Below are 18,076 nucleotides of genomic sequence, written 5' to 3' on the forward strand. Positions count from 1 at the left end.
GTGTTTGACTGGAATCGAAGAGTTCATTCAATGGCAGATATTGTGGATTGTATGTGTGGGATGTATCGCTGAGGCAGCTCACCTTTGGAATTGGTGTCATATAGTGCATTTTGGGGTCGGGGAGGTGGAGCGTCGGAGATCCTGTTTTTTTGCGATGTTTACGAGCTAGGGATGAGTTCTGACAGCTCAAGGTTCTGACAGCTCACTACATGTCAGGTCGTAGATTTGTTATGACAGCTCTATGTTATGACAGCCGACTGCATGTCCCAACGTGAGGTAAACCCCGCCGTGAACGCGAATAGAGCGGCGTGCAGGGAGCGTTGGGATTCGTGCGGAGGCACGAGGGTGCGCGCCAGGACGGGGGGCGGCGTGGCGTCGTCGCATTGAGATGGTTGTGCCAGGTCGATCGGCGATCTCTGAATTTAAATCGGATTTTTGTCATGTGTGTTGTGAAATTAACGTCTATCCGAGAATCCTGGCGATGTTCGTTTAATTAAAGTGTGGTACAAACCTGTGTTTCCGCCGTGCGGCTCCGTGGAAGTTTGGGTAGAGGGATATTGTGCGTTCGGGCAGGAGCCGAGCGAGCCGCGAGTCACGGGTGTGCTGTATGAGATTTGCTCAGAGTGCCGGCGATAACTCGCCCACTCTCAGAGGAGGATGTGTGCCCAAATGCATTGTGGGTCATTTCGACTTTGCTGGATGTCGGACGTTCATGTCAGTATCTTGTCAGAATCTTCTTCTTCATGTCATGTCCCAAAGGACACGCGCACCCTTGAAGTCTCGCGAGATCTTGGAGACGGCGGCAGGGATTTTCGAAGCCCCACACGGTCTCCACGTTTTTCGAAGTTAAGTCTGTTCACAATTGTATTTTGTCGAAACTGTATTTATCTTTCGGTGTGTGAAGTTATTGTGTGCAACTTTGGTTGTTTCTCGGTGTTTATCTTTCATAAATTGATCGTCTGTTTGCCGTGTCGCGAGCAAGGCCTTGTACAGTGTGCACTGTACAACCTTGAGGCTTTGTTTTTCTCTCAGTGGTCCGTCGTTTGTGATCCAATAACTTTCGTTCTCTGTATTCCCAGTCTTTTCACCCATAGCCTACTTCCTTGTGTAAATCTCAACTCAAAAAAAAAAAAAAAAAACATTTCCTTCTCTGTTCTCATTCGTTTATTCATTCTTATTCGTTCGTTCGTTCTTCGACCACGTGTTTCTCCCCCATTTCCCCAGATAGTTTTCACTCATTAACCTTCAATGTTTACACTTTCCCCTCAAGTTATGTATTCCGTCATATTTTATAACACCTTTTTCTTCTTCTTCTTTAAAAGGGTGCTTTCGACTTGCTCACCAAATCAATTCATCCCAAAAAAAATATCCATCTCCTATAGTGCCTTTGTTCTACATTCCCTAAACTCTCCTGCACTCCATCCTCCATCCAGCGTCCTTAAACGTATTTTTAACTCGAAGGTCACAAGAAACTCATTTTGCAATAAATGTTCGTTTCCCATAAATCGTACACTTTCAAAAATCCAATCTCACCCCTCCCCTCCAAATCTTCCCCATAACCCCTCCCCTCCAAATCTTCCCCATCACCCCTCCCCTCCAAATCTTCCCCATCACCCATCCCTTTCAAATCTCCCCCCTTGCCCCCTCCCTCCTAAACTACTCCCTCACCCCTCCCCGCCAAGACGCCCCCTCGCCCCTCCCCTCCTAGACTCCTGCCTCACCCCTCCCCTCCAAATCTCCCCCATATCCCATCCCTTTCAAATCCCTCCCCTTGTCCCTTCCCTCCCAAACTCCCCCCTCACCCCTCCCCTTCAAATCTCCCCACCCTCATTGCTTCTCAATTTCCCCCCGCTCACTCCCCCTCCTCAAAGCGTCCTCCCCGCTTCTTCCCCCTTCAAACTCTCACCTCCATCTCCCCCAACCTTCTGCCTCGCTCTTCCCCCTCCTCAAATAACACCTCATTGTGGCTCACCCAATCACCATCAAACCTTTTGTCCGCCCCATCCTTCCCTTTCTCCGAGCTATTCTGAAATCTCTGACACACCTTCAACAGCTCTCCCTACCTCTTCCACCTCTTCCACATCTTACCCTACCCCTCCTCCCCCCTGTTCTGTATCTGATGCTCCCCCTTCCTCTTCATTAACGGTATGGACCTCAAACATCCGGGGCCTTCGTTCAAACTTAACTGATCTCTCCATACAGGTTGCTTCTGTCAAACCAGACGTGATCTGCTTAACAGAAACTTTCCTCCTTTATGATGTCTCTGATTCCATAGTATCTCTCCCGGGCTACTCCCTCCTCCGGTATGATAGACCTGAGCCTCGTCCTGGAGGCGGGGTTGCTATCTTTATCAAAAACTCTCTTCCTCACTCGCCCTGCACTGCACTCTCTCCACCTCACCCCCAGGAATACCTCTGGCTACGGCTTCCCCTTCGCTCCCACCTCTTGTTCATATGTGTGTTGTACCGTCCACCAAACAGTGATGACTCCATCTACATCTCGCTGTCTGATGATATGGACCAACTTCTATCTACTCATCCCAACTCTCTCTTCCTCATATGTGGTGATTTCAACTGTCATCATGCCAGTTGGCTGGGTGTGGGTACCTCTCTCACCAGCCATGGCTCCTCAGCAAAGGACTTCTGCGACTCACTGGGACTGACACAATCTGTCAATTTCCCGACCCGGATCTCAGTCAACGGAACATCTTCTCTTCTGGACTTGGTTATGACTAACTTCCCTGAAAATGTCTGCTGCTCTTCTTCTGCTCCGATCGGATCATCTGATCATGTCCTTGTTAAAGTGGACATCTCTCTGACCATCCTCAGGGAGCCTGCTCAGCGTCGACGAGTCTGGCATTTCACTCAGGCCAACTGGCACGGTCTTCAAGCAGCCATCAATCATCTGGACTGGTCTCCCATCTCTACCACCTCTGACATCAACTCATCCTGGGAATTCTTCCAAAGTAAATTGCTCTCTCTCATGCACAGATTTATCCCATCTCGTCTTCAGTTGTCATACCCTTCCTCCCGTCCATGGTACACGGAATCTTGTGGTGAGGCTGTTGCCCAGAAACAACTTGCCTTCGTCTCCTGGAAAGCAAATCCAACGGAAGGAAATCTCATTTCCTTTCACAAAGCCCGAAACAAGTGTGTGTCCACCCTCAGGAGAGCCAGGAAACAATATCTCTCCGTTCTCAAGACCGAACTCTCTTATCTGTCTCCCTCTTCCAAATCCTGGTGGCGTCTGGTCAAATCCGTTTCTGGTGTTTGTTCCCCCTCCATCCCCTCCCTTACCTCAAACGGCTACACAGCTGACTCCGCACGTGAAAAAGCTGAATGCCTCAACTCTGTGTTTGCCTCTAAATCTTGTGTCCCAAACCCATCCCTCTCTGTACCCACCATACCCAGTCGTACCCTGCTGCTCCTGGACTCCGTGTCCTTTCCTCCTGACAAGGTGGAAAAGTTTCTGTCAACCCTCGACTCTGATTCTGCAACTGGACCCGACGGCATCAGCCCACGGGTCCTAAAATCCTGCTCTGCTGCTCTATCTCACCCTCTCTCTGTTCTCTTCACCCTCTCTTTTGCTCAAGGTCAACTGCCATCTGCTTGGAAATCAGCCAACATCACCGCTTTGCACAAAAAAGGTGCAAAAACAGATCCTAGCAACTACAGACCAATCAGCCTTCTCCCAATTATCAGCAAAGTCATGGAATCCATCATTGCTTCTGATATGAAATCTTTCCTCTTCTCCAATGGCTTGATCTCTGATCATCAATTTGGTTTCAGACCAGGTCACTCTACTCTGGACATGCTGCTTCTGCTGTCTCAACAATGGATGGAGGTCCTCAATGCCAAACAGGAAATTAGAGCTGTCTCCCTCGACATATCACGTGCCTTCGACACGGTCTGGCACCCCGCTCTGCTCACCAAACTCTCCTCCTTTGGTATCCATGGAAATCTCCACGCATGGCTGGCGGACTTCCTCTCTAGTCGTCGTCAACGTGTGGCCCTGAATGGGTTTCTCTCATCTCCTCTTCCTGTTCAGGCTGGAGTTCCCCAAGGCAGTGTTCTGGGCCCCGTGCTTTTTCTGGTCTTCATCAATGATCTCTCTGACTCTCTCGAAAATCCTCTCTATCTCTTTGCTGATGACTCCACTCTCTGCCGCTCCATTCCTCTTCCCTCAGATCGGCAGTCTGCTGCCTCCTCACTCTCTGAAGACCTGGACAAAATCACAGACTGGTCAAACAAGTGGAACATGTCTTTCAATCCTGACAAATCTCACACTCTTACTATGTCTCTCCGAAAAGATCGACTGGACAACCCTCCCATCTACTTTCTCAACAATCCTCTCCAAGAAGTTCTGTCGCTCAAGATTTTGGGTCTCACTATCTGCCATGATCTTTCTTGGGAAAACCACATTTCCAAGCTGGCCTCCAAAGCCAGTCGCCGACTGGGCATCCTCCGTCGTGCGAAGTCCTTCCTCGGCACACCTGAGCTCCTCACCACATACAAGGCTTTCATCCGCAGCTCAATGGAATACTGTTCTCCCCTATGGGCCGGTGCTCCTGCCTCACACCTAGCTCGGCTTCACGCTGTTGAAACCAAAGCTTTCAGAATTATTGGAATCTCCCGCGATGAAGCTATCTCTGAGGGCCTTTCACTCACTCACCGCAGGCAGGTAGGTGGTCTTTCTGTCTTCTACCGACTCCTCTCCGGCCTTGCACCCCCAGCTCTCTCTGTGCTCTGTCCCCCAAATATTCCTACAGGTCGCACAAGATCTGCCAGCAACCCTCTGATGGTTAAACTGCCGAAATCTCGGCTCTCCGCTCACCTTCACTCTTTCATTCCTCTTTTCTCCCGCCTCTGGAACAAACTCCCTCACTCCCTTCAATCCCACTCCTCCCTCCAGGTCTTTAAAACAGCTGTTCACCACCATCTCTTATCTTCCCCCATCCAAAACCTTGATCTTTTCTACCCCCGCTAATTCACCCCAGATCCACCTTGTTTGAAATTCCAACTTCTTTCCTGGAAGTCCTGGCAGTGTCCATATGTTTTATACCTCTCCCACTGCCCCCTTCCCACGCCCCCCCCCCCAAAGCCCTCGCCCTCTCTCAGATCTCTCGATGTCTCCATGTCTCTCGGTCCCTGCTCTCAAATGTTGTGTTTGTGTCCTTCCCCCTCTCTCCCCATCTTGTCTACCGCTCCCTATGTTATATGTTTTATGTGTCGGTTTGTCTTTCTGTGTGATTAATGTTCGCTCTTTCACGAGCCTCGATATTGTATACAAAAAAAAAAAAAAAAAAAAAAAAAAAAAAAAAAAAAAAAAAAAAAAAAAAAAAAAAAAATGTCCTTCATCCTTCATCTTCTTGTCCTTCATCTTCATGTCAGAATTAGACATGAGTCATGAGCCATGTCAGAATAGTGGGCACCTGCGACATACATGCCATGCAATGTCACAAAAGGAATACGTTATTTAAAATGGATTTATATAAGGGGAAGAAACGATTTCTAAACTAAATTCGATTTCTAGAATGATTTTCTAAACGCTAAAATAAACGATTTCAAGACAGAGTAATTAATTTCCGGTGACAAGTTCCAACAGGAAGTCTTGTCCATACAGTAAGTGAGGTACAGTGCGGAGTGGCGGCTGGAAGATGCATCGAGGCATTTGTGTTGGTCGATGCGCCGGACAAAGGGTTTGCTGGCGAGCGATGCTGGTAAGGTTAAGTTATTAAAATTCAATAATTTGAGCAGAAATGTCACGTTTTCAACAAAACGCTTATCCGAGGAAGGAGGAATATCGAGGTTTCAACTGTCGGTATGTGGTGTGGCTTGTGCCAAGGTGTGGGCGCGAGGAGGTGTGTTGATGAAGCGTTGTGCGAACGAGGAGGGATGTGCGAAAGGTGTGCACCAGGTAGAGAGGTGCTGCATTGTAGAGCACGCCTGGAAGTTCCTGGGCGGATTGTGACGGTTGTTGGATTCGTAGAAGTTAGCATTATGCTATGTAGAGCCACATTAATGGTCATTTGTCCATTGTCGCCGGACTTGCATTACTTGTGGGATAATAAAGCGCTGGTTACCCCAATTTGAAGTTTGACCTTTCGAAGTTTATTTGACCTTTGTTCGAGATATGTAAGGGTAAGAGGTCAGAGGCAATTCACTAACCTTGGAAGAACGACAGGCGGAGTCAGTCTACAGGGTGTTGCTTTAACGACAGGATATAGAACTTAAATCTGGAGAGAATATCGGGACATATATTGTTGGATAAAACTGAAATCATGTACGTAATTAATGAACAGAGAATATCGAGTTCTGTTTGTCGTTGTAATTGTCGTTGAGGTCCCGATTCAGGGGTCTCAAGAAATAAACAGACTTCCGGTGCCGACCGGAAGCGTCAGGTACAGTACGCTTGAGTTTAATTTAACCGGGCCGAGCACAGTGACGTGCGTGATCGAGCAATGGGGATAGTCATGGTCAGTGAAATGCAGTGAAATGCAGTGAACATGCCCGATTTGGCTTTGCGAGGCTCCGGATAGAAATTGGCATTTCGATGCTGTGGATTATATTGTGCCTGCCCGGAAAGGTGATGTCCTGTGCTGGGGCTGGCGACATGCCTCTGTTATTTGTCTGTCTGTCGGTCTGATTGTAAGTCTTTGGTACTGGGAGGGCTAATTGAGTGCTTAGGCGTCATTGTTCCATGGAGGCAGGAGCTGTGAGTCACAAAATGTAAACGGGAACTTTGTGTAACTTTGCACCGGATCCACAAACAGAGAGATGGACAGGACAACAATGGAGTTTATATGGACGGGTTTGGGGCAGGTTCAATCTGACGATTACAGAGGGCTTTGTTCTGTTCACGAAACATGTAAAATTCATGGAGTTGAAGTGGTTTGCAAGAAGGCAGCAGAGTCAGTACTGGGATGCAACCTCGTCCAGGGGTTTTGGTCCAGCCTGCAAGGAGTCCAGGGGCTTGTTTCAGGGCTGGGTCGCCAAAAATGGGATGCTGTGCCCATCTGGATGTAAAATTATCCATCAAGGACGGGGAATAATGTGCAGTGTGACTGATTGGAGGTAATAAGGATTTGTGTCGATTTCTTGATTCGAGTTGATCTGGAAACAAAGACAGATGGGATTAATGTGTATATCAGGAACATTTTGGAAAAGAAATATGGATATATGACATTACTAAAATATAACCAAGCAATTGAGAGTTCTTGGGTTAATGGGATATAAATAAATGCATCTACAAGTTGATGGTTTATAAAAATTTAGTTCTGGATGATACTTAAACGATGAACAATGTTGGCAATATACAAAGAATGTGACTTGTTTTTTGGGGGGAAAACATGTGGTTTAAAATTGGTTGGCTAAGTTTTAAAGATGGAGATGTTTCGCAGAACTCTTATGATTATTTATATGAGTGGTGGACTATTCCATGGCGAAGCATTTTTCAGTTTATTGAAAGTTGGATTTTGTAAAATAATGGTTTAATATAACCACAGTAGAAAATAATATACAGATTTGGGACATTTTGTAAACTTTCGAATAATGAGAAGATTCATAAAATTCATTTTATTTATTTCATGGAAAATATTTGGGTTGCAAGTGGAGAAGCATGGTATGGTATAAAAATAAAGAGGGAGTATCCAGGAAAAGGATGTTCAAGTGAACTTTGTGCTGTGAAAAGAATGTCGAGTTAATGGAAGTGTTTTGTTCGATTAATTTTGTTCAATTTGTGTTCAAATGACCATCGATGTTGGGGGCAAAGTTATGGGTGGATTTGGTGAGTGGTTTTGGGGCAAACGAAGATTAATTTAGATTTATCATAGTTAAGTTCGAGGAAGTTGATTTGAAGCCAGAATTTTATTTGGATGCCAGAAAGGAGAAAGGAGATGCTGAAAGCCAGAAAGGAGATGCTGTTGTCTACTCTGAATGACAGGTGGTGGTATCCAGGGCGCTGAGGAGTTTGTTCACGTTGTAAAGTTTGTTTATTTATTTGTTTATTTAGTTTGTTTATTGTAGAGAAGAGTGCTTTTGGGATTCCGGAGCCAGAGTGGATAATTTGAGGGTAGTAGGTGGAGTAGAGGACATCTTTGCAGTGCTGTAGGTGGTCCTTGTAGGCTTGGGAGTGAACTGATTTGGGTTTAATAGGCACAAGCTGGTCTAAACAGGGTGAGGAGGATGGTGTGATTGATGATGTCAAAGGAGGCGTTGAAGTGAGGAGGATGAAAATGTTGAGGTTGCCGGCATCAGAGGAGAGAAAAGGTCGCTGGTGATTTTGAGGAGAGCAGTTTCAGTACTGTGGCTGGAGCAGAATCCGGATTGGGATGTTTCATACAGGTTATTGGCAGAATGGTGATGTTTGAGTTGAGTGGCCACAGCACGTTCCAAAACTTTTGACAGAAAGGGTAGGTTGGAGATGAGTCTGAAGTTATTTAGGGTGTCAGGGTTTAGTCCAGGGTTTTTCCAGAATGGGGGTGAAGTTTCACGAGTTTTTGGGGAAATCGGTATGTGAAGCTGGATTAAGTTGGAACTGCTTGATGAGCCATGGAGATGGATTGGGTTTTGTTGTTGGTTGTCTGGGAGTTCGGTTGTTGCATTGCCAAAGGTTTCTGTGTGGTGGACACACTCGTTGGCTGTTGTCTTGTGTGACGTGGAGGGAGATGTATGTGGCTGCGTGTGGCTGCCTGGAATCGGGAAGGCGGCTACAGTGGTTGATATTGGTTGTGGATTGTCCGGGGTGCTTCGATTTGCATAGGGGGTGAAGATTGGGATATTACATTATTTTAAGTAAGTATTGGCATGAGTAATTACATAAGTAATTATGAGTTATTATGAGTATTAGTTATGAGTAAGTGATTATTACCTTCGCAAAAGCGGAAGGTTATGTTTGATCGCTGTGTATTTATTTGTATGTCTGTGTGTGTGTGTGTATGTGTATGTTATTCGCATAACTCAAAAAGTATTCAACCGATTCGCATGAAATTTGGTGGGATGATAGGTTATTATCCGGGAACCATTTGATTAGATTTTGGAATCGATCGGGTCAAAGGTCAAGGTCAAGGTCATGAAAAGGTCATGGATGTGATTACAATATCAAACTTTTGGCGGGATAGAATGGTTTAATTTGAAACAAATCTTCCCGCATGACAACGTAGGTGTGGCTTTGCTACACAGATCTTGTAGTCTTTTATTTTGGCAACAAAAGTAGCTGCGGCGAAGGTATGCGCTCTACCGAGTGCCCGTTCTAGTTTTAGTAAAGTTACATGTTTCGCTGTGTTGTGGATCTGGGGACAAGCTAGTTTGATGGGTACCCTGGGGTCTTCGGCGTGTCTATGTGTTTGGCTATCTGTTACACCGGACTCTTGAATGGGTTTTCATGAGACGAATTTCAGACATAACAGTGAGAATCTATTTTGAGCGAATCACAGTGGGTGAGGAAAACATTGTGTGTGACCAGACACCAGAACTGACCAGAATTGAAATTGGAAGTAGACCAGGTTATTTCTATTATTTGTTTATTCGTGAAAATAAATAAATAATAGGGGGAGGTTAATGGAGGTTAATGGTGGTTTGTTTGTGTTAATGGAGGTTAATGGTGGTTTGCTTGTGTTAATGGAGGTTAACGGTGGTTTGTTTGTGTTAATTCTAGTTGAAACTCTAGCTGAAGTAATTTTCGTTTATTTTTATTATTTTATTGATTTTTTGATTTGATTTGAGATTTGAGATGATTGATTTTTATTAATTTTATAATTTTATTTTTATTGATGTTGGAAACAGGTAATGGGATGCTGAGAGAAGGATTGAATTTAATTTGAATTGGACTGGATTAAATGGGATTGAATTTAAAAATTGAATATTGGATAAAATTGGATCCACTTGAAAAAAAGTGGATTAGGAAATTGGAGAAAAGGTGTTCTATGAAACTATGAATTGAATGAATTTAATCTATGAATTGGAGACCTGTAGACCAGGCGTTCCCAGGAGACTTGTGGACCAGGTGTTCCACCAGAGGAAAAAGACCAGGTGTTCGTGGAGCACTTCACCTGCAAGAACGCCTTGGAACCAAGGTGGAAGGGACCAGTCCAGGTGTTGCTGACTACACCAACGGCAGTCTTTTGCGAGGGCAAGACTTCGTGGATCCACGCCACGCACTGTAAGTTGGCCATACAAGCACCAGACACTAAAAGTAGTGGGCTCAAACTCTTGGGATCGCCATAGATTAAAGAAGTTGTAAAATTTAATTTCCATTGGGAGTTGTTTATTCTGATTTAACACTGAAATATATTAATGTTGATTAATGCATAAATGAAGGGGGCAAGTACAAAGATGCATAGAAGGAGTGTCTTTGAGGGGTTGGGAGTTGGGAGCCTATGGGAAAAGGTGTTTGGTTTCTTCTTCCCAGGAGCGGGCACAGTCATGGATAGTTTCCGGATAGACAAATTGGCTTTGGCCCTAGAAAAGGTGGCAAACGACACCGCTACGGCTCATGACATACTATTGGATCGATCGGATCGCGCGCGAAAATTCTTATACATTTAGCTGGCTCACTGACTGGTTCCAGGGATGGACGGGCACCATAGTGAAGTGGTTATTGACCGCACTGGCTGTGATAATCGGGGTAGTAATTTGGGGGGCACTAATGAAATCTCTAGTCCTCCTCTGTATAAGAAAGTATTTTACAGGATGGAAAGTGAAGAAGCCGCCGACAACGACTATGGCTCTGACCACAGAGGCCGTCGACCTGAACGGGTCCTTCAACAAGGCAGTTGCGACCGGCGCTCCAGAAAATTGCATTGAATTTTGTAATGACTGTGATACTTGTGCGGATCCCATGTGGGAACTGGCTGCTGCCTGTAACGGTGTATGTGATGACTGTGATACTTGTGCTATAAACCCCTTGCGTGTACTGGCTAACGCTGCTTATGTATTACAAGCTGACAGCTGCACGCCCCCTTCCGACCCAACTATGGATCTGATTGCGACACTGGGTCTGGCGGTCGAGGGACCCGACGCGGATGTCCTAGACCCGCAAGCCGACCAGGCGCCCATGGGAGACTTTGACATAAAGGAAGTCCCTCTCTTTTCTTCATATGTATTAAGTTCAAATGCTTCAAGTGAATCGGATTTTTACGCTCTGTACCCTGACCAGGAAATTGAGACACAAGATACTGACAATACTATGTATTCCCCAGAACAGCAGCACGTGAGGGACCTCATGGGCATGATCGTTGATTAACTTCGAAGATCTGCAAGGACTGAGTCTGCAAAGGGTGGGGGGAGCAAGTTCTTCAGGGGAGGTGGTGGCCCTCTGGCGGAGCAGAACCTCATCTGGACCAGACACCTTCGTTGTGGATCCGAAACGTTAATGGACTTTCATGTTCTGAGCCCTCAGGCTCCGAGCACGCACCACACGACACGTTCGCCAAATGCACGGGCGAGGCGCTTTGGGCGCACGATATGCCCTTGGGAGATACCCGCATTACACAATTATTTTTTCAATACCCGCATTACACAATTATTTTTCAATAAAGCCCGATGTGGCACGTTGTCTCTTAAGATACTTTGTCTCGACGAGACAAGAGGAAGGAATGTCAAGTTGTAGATTTGTTATTGCCTAAAGTTCAGTTATAGACGTTGGTTGCTAATGTGTTATGATTTAAATGTTGTTTAAAAATGCTATTTTCATAAAGTTAATAAAGGGTTTTTGCTTCGTTTTAGTTTTGGATGAGGAAAGGCTCGCTTCTGTCGTGCTGGACAAATTGTATACGTGTGCTTTTTCGAGGCTAGATAAGGCCGGTCGTAAAACCACGCCCACATGCGCGTGATTTTGCGTAACGCTAGTAGAATGTTTAGATTGCAGACATAAACCTATCGTTAACCATATATATTTTGTATTAATCACAGCGACGCATGACTCTGTATAAACATGCTTTGAATTACTCATGTAAACAAACCCATAAAATATATGGGTTTGTTTGGCCAAGCATGCACTCTTCTCTTTGTGAGTTACATTTCTGTTTTCTCGGAGCCCAGAGAAACATTTGGTCCGAATGATAAGGAAGGGCTGACTCCCCCGAATGACAGCGGATAACGGTGGGAGGGACTCTCGCCAGTCGCTTTGTTCTCTCGGAGATTTTCTGATAATCGTATTCATATATAAGTGAATGAGAATCAATGCGTTTCCAGGAAGGCTTGACTTGGCATGAAGCTGGTTCTTGCTGTAGATGTCTTGTCTCCTCCGGATCTGTATAAGTTGGTTTTAATAAAAAGCTGCGTCATTTTTCAGGCTATTTGTGGACTTCTTTTCCAAACGAAGAGCTGCTTCTTCACATGTGTGTGTGTGTGTGTGTGTGTGTGTGTGTGTGTGTGTGTGTGTGTGTGTGTGTGTGTGTGTGTGTGTGTGTGTGTGTGTGTGTGTGTGTGTTATTGTGAAACAGGTGCAGCATCTAACTCAATATGTCGAAATGTCACACACGTCCATGCTCGTGGGATTCCCACGGGTGACCCCACTAGTGTGTGTGTGTGTGTGTGTGTGTGTGTGTGTGTGTATACATACATACATACATAGTACATACATACATACATACATACATACATATATATATACATACATATATATATATATACAGACTTGGCATTTAATATGGTAATTTTTTTTTTCTTGACTTGGGTTTACTTTCTGAACTCAGTATATCAATCTGGTGAGTTTCTTTTATGCTTTGGTGATTTCTTTGTTAAAAGAACCATGTCACTGATTGTCTGTCGCAGCAAGAAGTCAATAACAGGATTATATCACAGGTGGCGTGCCAAAATGTACGGAGAGGTACATTTGACGATTGGCTTCACAATCGGGTATATAAGGGTTGTTGCGTTCTGTATTAGTGGAAAACAACTGCTGCACGTCTCCAAAAGCTATTGCCGCTTCCCCTGGAGATGGTCCGTCAACTCGACAATGCTGTTTGTCATTTAGTGGTGGTTTTACGAAATTCCGGCATGAAACAGCGTGCTATTGCTCGGCAGTATGGCATCACTCAAGGTCAGGTGTCAAAGATCCTGAAACGAAATGCTCAGAGGGGTGTCCCTACTCCAATACCGAGGTCAGCACGTCCCCGCAGAACCACAAGGAGGGATGATCGCCAGCTGCACCGGTTAGTCCGCAATGGCCGTACCAAGTCAGCTAATCGGCTTAGGGCTTAGAGTATATACAGACTTGGCATTTAATATGGAATATTTTTTTTGTGGGGGTGAACTTACTTTTCAAGATGACTTAGAACCAAAAGTTCATTGGAATTATGTTGAAATTATTCTAGATTTTGTTAATGTGACCTTTAAAAGAATCAAAAACCACATTTGACATTTCGAAGCAAATAAATTGATCCTTGAAAGTGATGTAAACTGATATTGAACTCAATTCACGGACAGTACTGTGTTAAACTTCTGTACGTTTTCCAGAGGTATCTCTTTATTTTGCACATTAGCCAAACAAATTTTCAACAAAAACAAAAGCTAAATTATGACTGGGATTACGTACAGTAAAATTACAGTTCAGTACTTCGAGTAACCCCCACGAGCATTCAGGAGAGCACGTACACGTTGAGGCATGGTGTTCACCAGATTTGCCAAGGTTTGGACAGGAATCGCTTGCCATGCAGTGACAATAGTCTGCTGCAATTCACACACAGAGGTCGGCTGCTGGTCCAAGTTGTCGATTTGACGAGTTCATTCTGCCCACAAGTTCTCTATCGGATTCATATCCGGGGACATGGCAGGCCACTCCATTTGCTCGACACCACGGTCAGCAAGAAAGTGTTGGATCATGCGAGCCGTGCATTGTCACCTTGGAAGACAAAGTTTCCTCGAAAGGCTGCACGAGCAAATGGAAGCAATGTTTCTTCCAGTATGACCCTGTACTTGAACTGGTTCAGGTTTCCATTCAGAACAACCAGGTCAGTTTTGCCCCCTGCATGAAAAGCAGCCCAAACGGTCACCGCACCACCTCCAGCTTGGACTCTTGGCAATATACAATCTTCGTTGTGGGCTTCATGCACTTGTCTGCGCATTCGGACGTGGCCATCTTGACGATAGACCAGAAATCTAGACTCGTCACTGAAGGTCACGTTATTCCAGTGTCCTGGCTGCCATTGACGGTGCTCTCTGGCCCACTGCAATCGGCGCTGGCTGTGTTGTCTGGTCAGGCGTGGCTTTCTCAGGGGACGCCTGGCACGATAGCCTGCTTGAACCAGTCGTTGGTTGACTAGCCTTCTGGATACAGGCACATTTGTCAGTTGCTGCCACTCAGCCCTAAGCCGATTAGCTGACTTGGTACGGCCATTGCAGACTAACCGGTGCAGCTGGCGATCATCTCTCCTTGTGGTTCTGCGTGGACGTCCTGGCCTTGGTATTGGAGTAGGGACACCCCTCTGAGCATTTCGTTTCAGGATCTTTGACACCTGACCTTGAGTGATGCCATACTGCCGAGCAATAGCACGCTGTTTCATGCCAGAATTTCGTAAAGCCACCACTCTTTGACAAACAGCATTGTCAAGTTGACGGACCATCTCCAGAGGAAGCGGAAATAACTTTTGTAGACGTGCAGCAGTTGTTTTCCACTAATACAGAACGCAACAACCCTTATATACCCGATTGTGAAGCCAATCGTCAAATGTACCTGTCCTTACATTTTGTCACGCCACCTGTGATATAATCCTGTTATTGACTTCTTGCTGCGAAAGACAATCAGTGACATGGTTCTTTCAACAAAGACATCACCGAAGGGTAAAAGAAACTCACCAGATTGAAATACTGAGTTGAGAAAGTAAACCCAAGTGCAGAAAAAAAAAAATTCCATATTAAATGCCAAGTCTGTATATATACAGCCACGTGAAAAAGTAAGCAGGTGCACCAGCTCAGGTGCAAATGATTAGAACATCGTTAGAGAGGATCTTGGAGGAACCTGTCTTATTTAAACCTCAGACATTTAGTTTGGTTTGCTCTGTGTTATTGAAGTGTGCGGCGTCACCATGCCTAGATCAAAAGAGCTCTCTGAGGCCTTCAGAAAGAAGGTTATAGATGCCTACAAGTCTGGGAAGGGATATAAAAAGATCTCCAATCAATTTGAAATAAATCATTCGACTGTCCAGAAGATCATCTACAAGTGGAGAAGATTCCAAACAACTGCCAACTTGTTCAGGCCAGGCCGCCCCAGCAAGTTCAGTCCGAGAGCAGACCACAAGATGCTGAAAGAAGTCTCTAAGGACCCCAGAATGTCATCACGCGACCTACAGGTAGGTAGCTCTTGCCACTGTTGATGTCAAAGTGCACGAGTCTACCATAAGGAAGAGGCTGCACAGATTTGATCTGCATGGGAGGTGTGCAAGGAGGAAACCTTTGCTGTCCAGAAAGAACATCAGGGCAAGACTCAAGTTTGCCAATGAACACCTAGGCAAAGACCAGCACTTCTGGAACAATGTGCTTTGGACAGATGAGTCAAAGGTAGAGCTATTTGGCCACAGAACCAGAAGACATGTTTGGCGAAATCCAAAGACAGCATTTGACCACAAGAACCTGATACCAACTGTAAAGCATGGTGGTGCAAATATTATGGTTTGGGGCAGCTTTGCTGCATCAGGGCCTGGGCAGCTCACCTTCATGGAATCTACTATGAATTCTTCATTGTACCAGAGGGTGCTTGAGGATAATGTGAGGCCATCTGTCGGAAAGATGAAGCTCAACCGAAGGTGGACCTTGCAACATGAGAATGACCCTAAACATACCAGTAAGTCCACCAAGGAATGGCTGAAAAGAAAGAAATGGAGGGTTCTGGAATGGCTAAGTCAAAGCCCGGATCTAAATCCCATCGAGATGTTGTGGGGGCATTTGAAACGAGCTGTGCATGCAAGAAACCCCTCAAACATCGCACAGCTGAAAGAATTCTGCATGGAGGAGTGGGCAAAAATTTCTCCCAGTCGATGTCAGAGACTGGTAGACAGTTATAAGAAACGCCTACTTGAGGTTGTTTCTGCGAAAGGGGGCAATACCACCCATTAGAGCCAAGGGTGTACTTACTTTTTCCACATAGGAAATTTGCATTGATGTTTATTTAAATTATACAATGGACGACAATATGTAAATGTTTCATGATATTTGTTATATTATATCACCTTTATCTGTCAATATTGTTGAAATGAAGGTCAAATAGCTGTATGTTGAAATATGTTGAAAAAGTCAAAACCTTACATGGGGTGTACTTACTTTTTCACGTGACTGTACATATACACACATACACACACATACATAAATACACATACAAATATGAGGGGCAGTCAAAGAGTAACCTTAAAATATTTTTCACAACTTGTTTATTGCATGTACGTTTGTAACAACTATGTTATTTTTCAATATAATCTCGATTGAGTTCAATGAATATTTTCCAGCGCTTTACGAAGGCCTGGATTCGTCTAGAAAAAAAAACTTTTAGCTGTTTGTGTAGCCATTCGTGCACTGCCTCTTGGACATCTTCGTCGGATCGGAAAGTGGTTCCACCAGGCGCCTCTTTAAGTGGCCCAAAGGTGTGGTAATCTGAAGGGGCGAGGTCTGGCGAGTAGGGTGAATGAGGAAGACACTCAAAATGCAGGTCCTCGATTGTTGAGACTGTAGCGCCGGCAGTATAGGGCCGAGCATTGTCATGCTGCAGCAAAACACTGGTAGTGAGTAGTCCATGACGTTTTGATCTGATTGCTGGTTTCAGATGATTTTTTAGGAGGTCGCAGTATGATGTACTGGTGATTGTGGTCACTCTGGGCATGTAATGCTCTACAAGTGGGCCTCGGCTATCCCAGAAGAGCGTCAGCATCACTTTTCCAGCGGATGGCTGTGTGCGGAATGTTTTGGCCTTCGGTGAAGTTGAATGGCGCCACTCCTTGCTTGCCCTCTTCGTTTCTGGGTGAAAGTAGTGGCCCCAGCTTTCATCCCCAGTCACTACGCACTGTAAGAAAGCATCACCTTCTGTTTCGTAATGTCGTAGAAGTTCTTCACATGCGTCCATTTGCTGTTCTTTCAGTTCGGGTGTGAGTTGTCTAGGCCACCTTGCAGACATTTTGCGGAACCCCAGCACGTTGTGAATGATATGGCGTGCTGAACCATGGCTAATGTTCAATTCGGAGACCACTTCATCCAGCGTAATACGACGGTTTTCCCTTAGCACGTGCTCAACTCCTGCAACCATTTCTGGTGTGTCGGCTGTGTGAGGCTGGCCCGAGCGAGCAGCGTCTGCCACACTGGACACTCCATTTTTCAACTTCCTGTCCCAGTCGTACACCTGCTGCAGCGATAAACATGCTTCACCATATTGCATCTTCATTCTGCGATGTATTTCACTGGGATTCACACCCTCACTTCCCAAGAAACGGATGACACAACGTTGTTCCTCCCTGGTGCATGCTTCTAAGGGAGTCGCCATCTTGGAACTGCTCTACGGGCGCCATACGCCCAATGTTGCCAGATATAAAACAGGCAAAACATGTCTCTTACCCATAAATATAGCTAACATATGTCGTCTACAACTACACATATTACATTCTCAAATTTATATTGCCATTTTAAGGTTACTTATTGAATGACCCTCGTATATACATATATGTGAATATATAAGCAAGACAGCAGGCAGGTATGCTACAAGGCTGTGATGACCAATGAAAATTTGTTCCAATGGACCGACAGGCCCACTAGTTAAAGAAATCAAGATGAATGTTAAATCACATTCAGTTCAAGGTGATAATATGTTTTAGAGTATGTGGAAATCAGTGGTGATTCATGATCATGTGAATGAGGATGAGGATGGTAGATGATGCAAGTAGAAGTGGGGAAAATGGTATTTGTATTTTCTTAAATGTTCTCTTTTACTGGATTATATTGGAAGCATTCCCACTCCCCAACCCTGTATTCCCTCTGGGTAAGTACCGATCAAACAAAGCTGATACCCTCTCCATCGCCACAATAAGAGACTCTGCCTCGCCTCCAGATGCAACACTGGTTTCACTTGCGGGGCTGCTTCGTTCCTTGCCTGTCGGTTT

The 18,076-nt window shown here is 45.2% G+C and overlaps 1 protein-coding gene across 1 annotated transcript in view; it reads right to left on the reverse strand.

Annotated features, from left to right (window-relative positions):
• HTT (huntingtin) overlaps window positions 1–18,076 on the reverse strand; it is a 778,980-nt gene that overhangs the window by 51,333 nt on the left and 709,571 nt on the right. Inside the window, exon 65 of the mRNA XM_078772674.1 lies at window positions 17,964–18,066. Coding sequence (XP_078628800.1) covers window positions 17,964–18,066 — 103 coding nt within the window. The remainder of the gene's footprint in view (window positions 1–17,963; window positions 18,067–18,076) is intronic.

Source organism: Myxine glutinosa, chromosome 2, assembly GCF_964187855.1.
Source record: "Myxine glutinosa chromosome 2, kmMyxGlut1.1, whole genome shotgun sequence".
Taxonomy (NCBI): Eukaryota; Metazoa; Chordata; class Myxini; order Myxiniformes; family Myxinidae; genus Myxine; species Myxine glutinosa.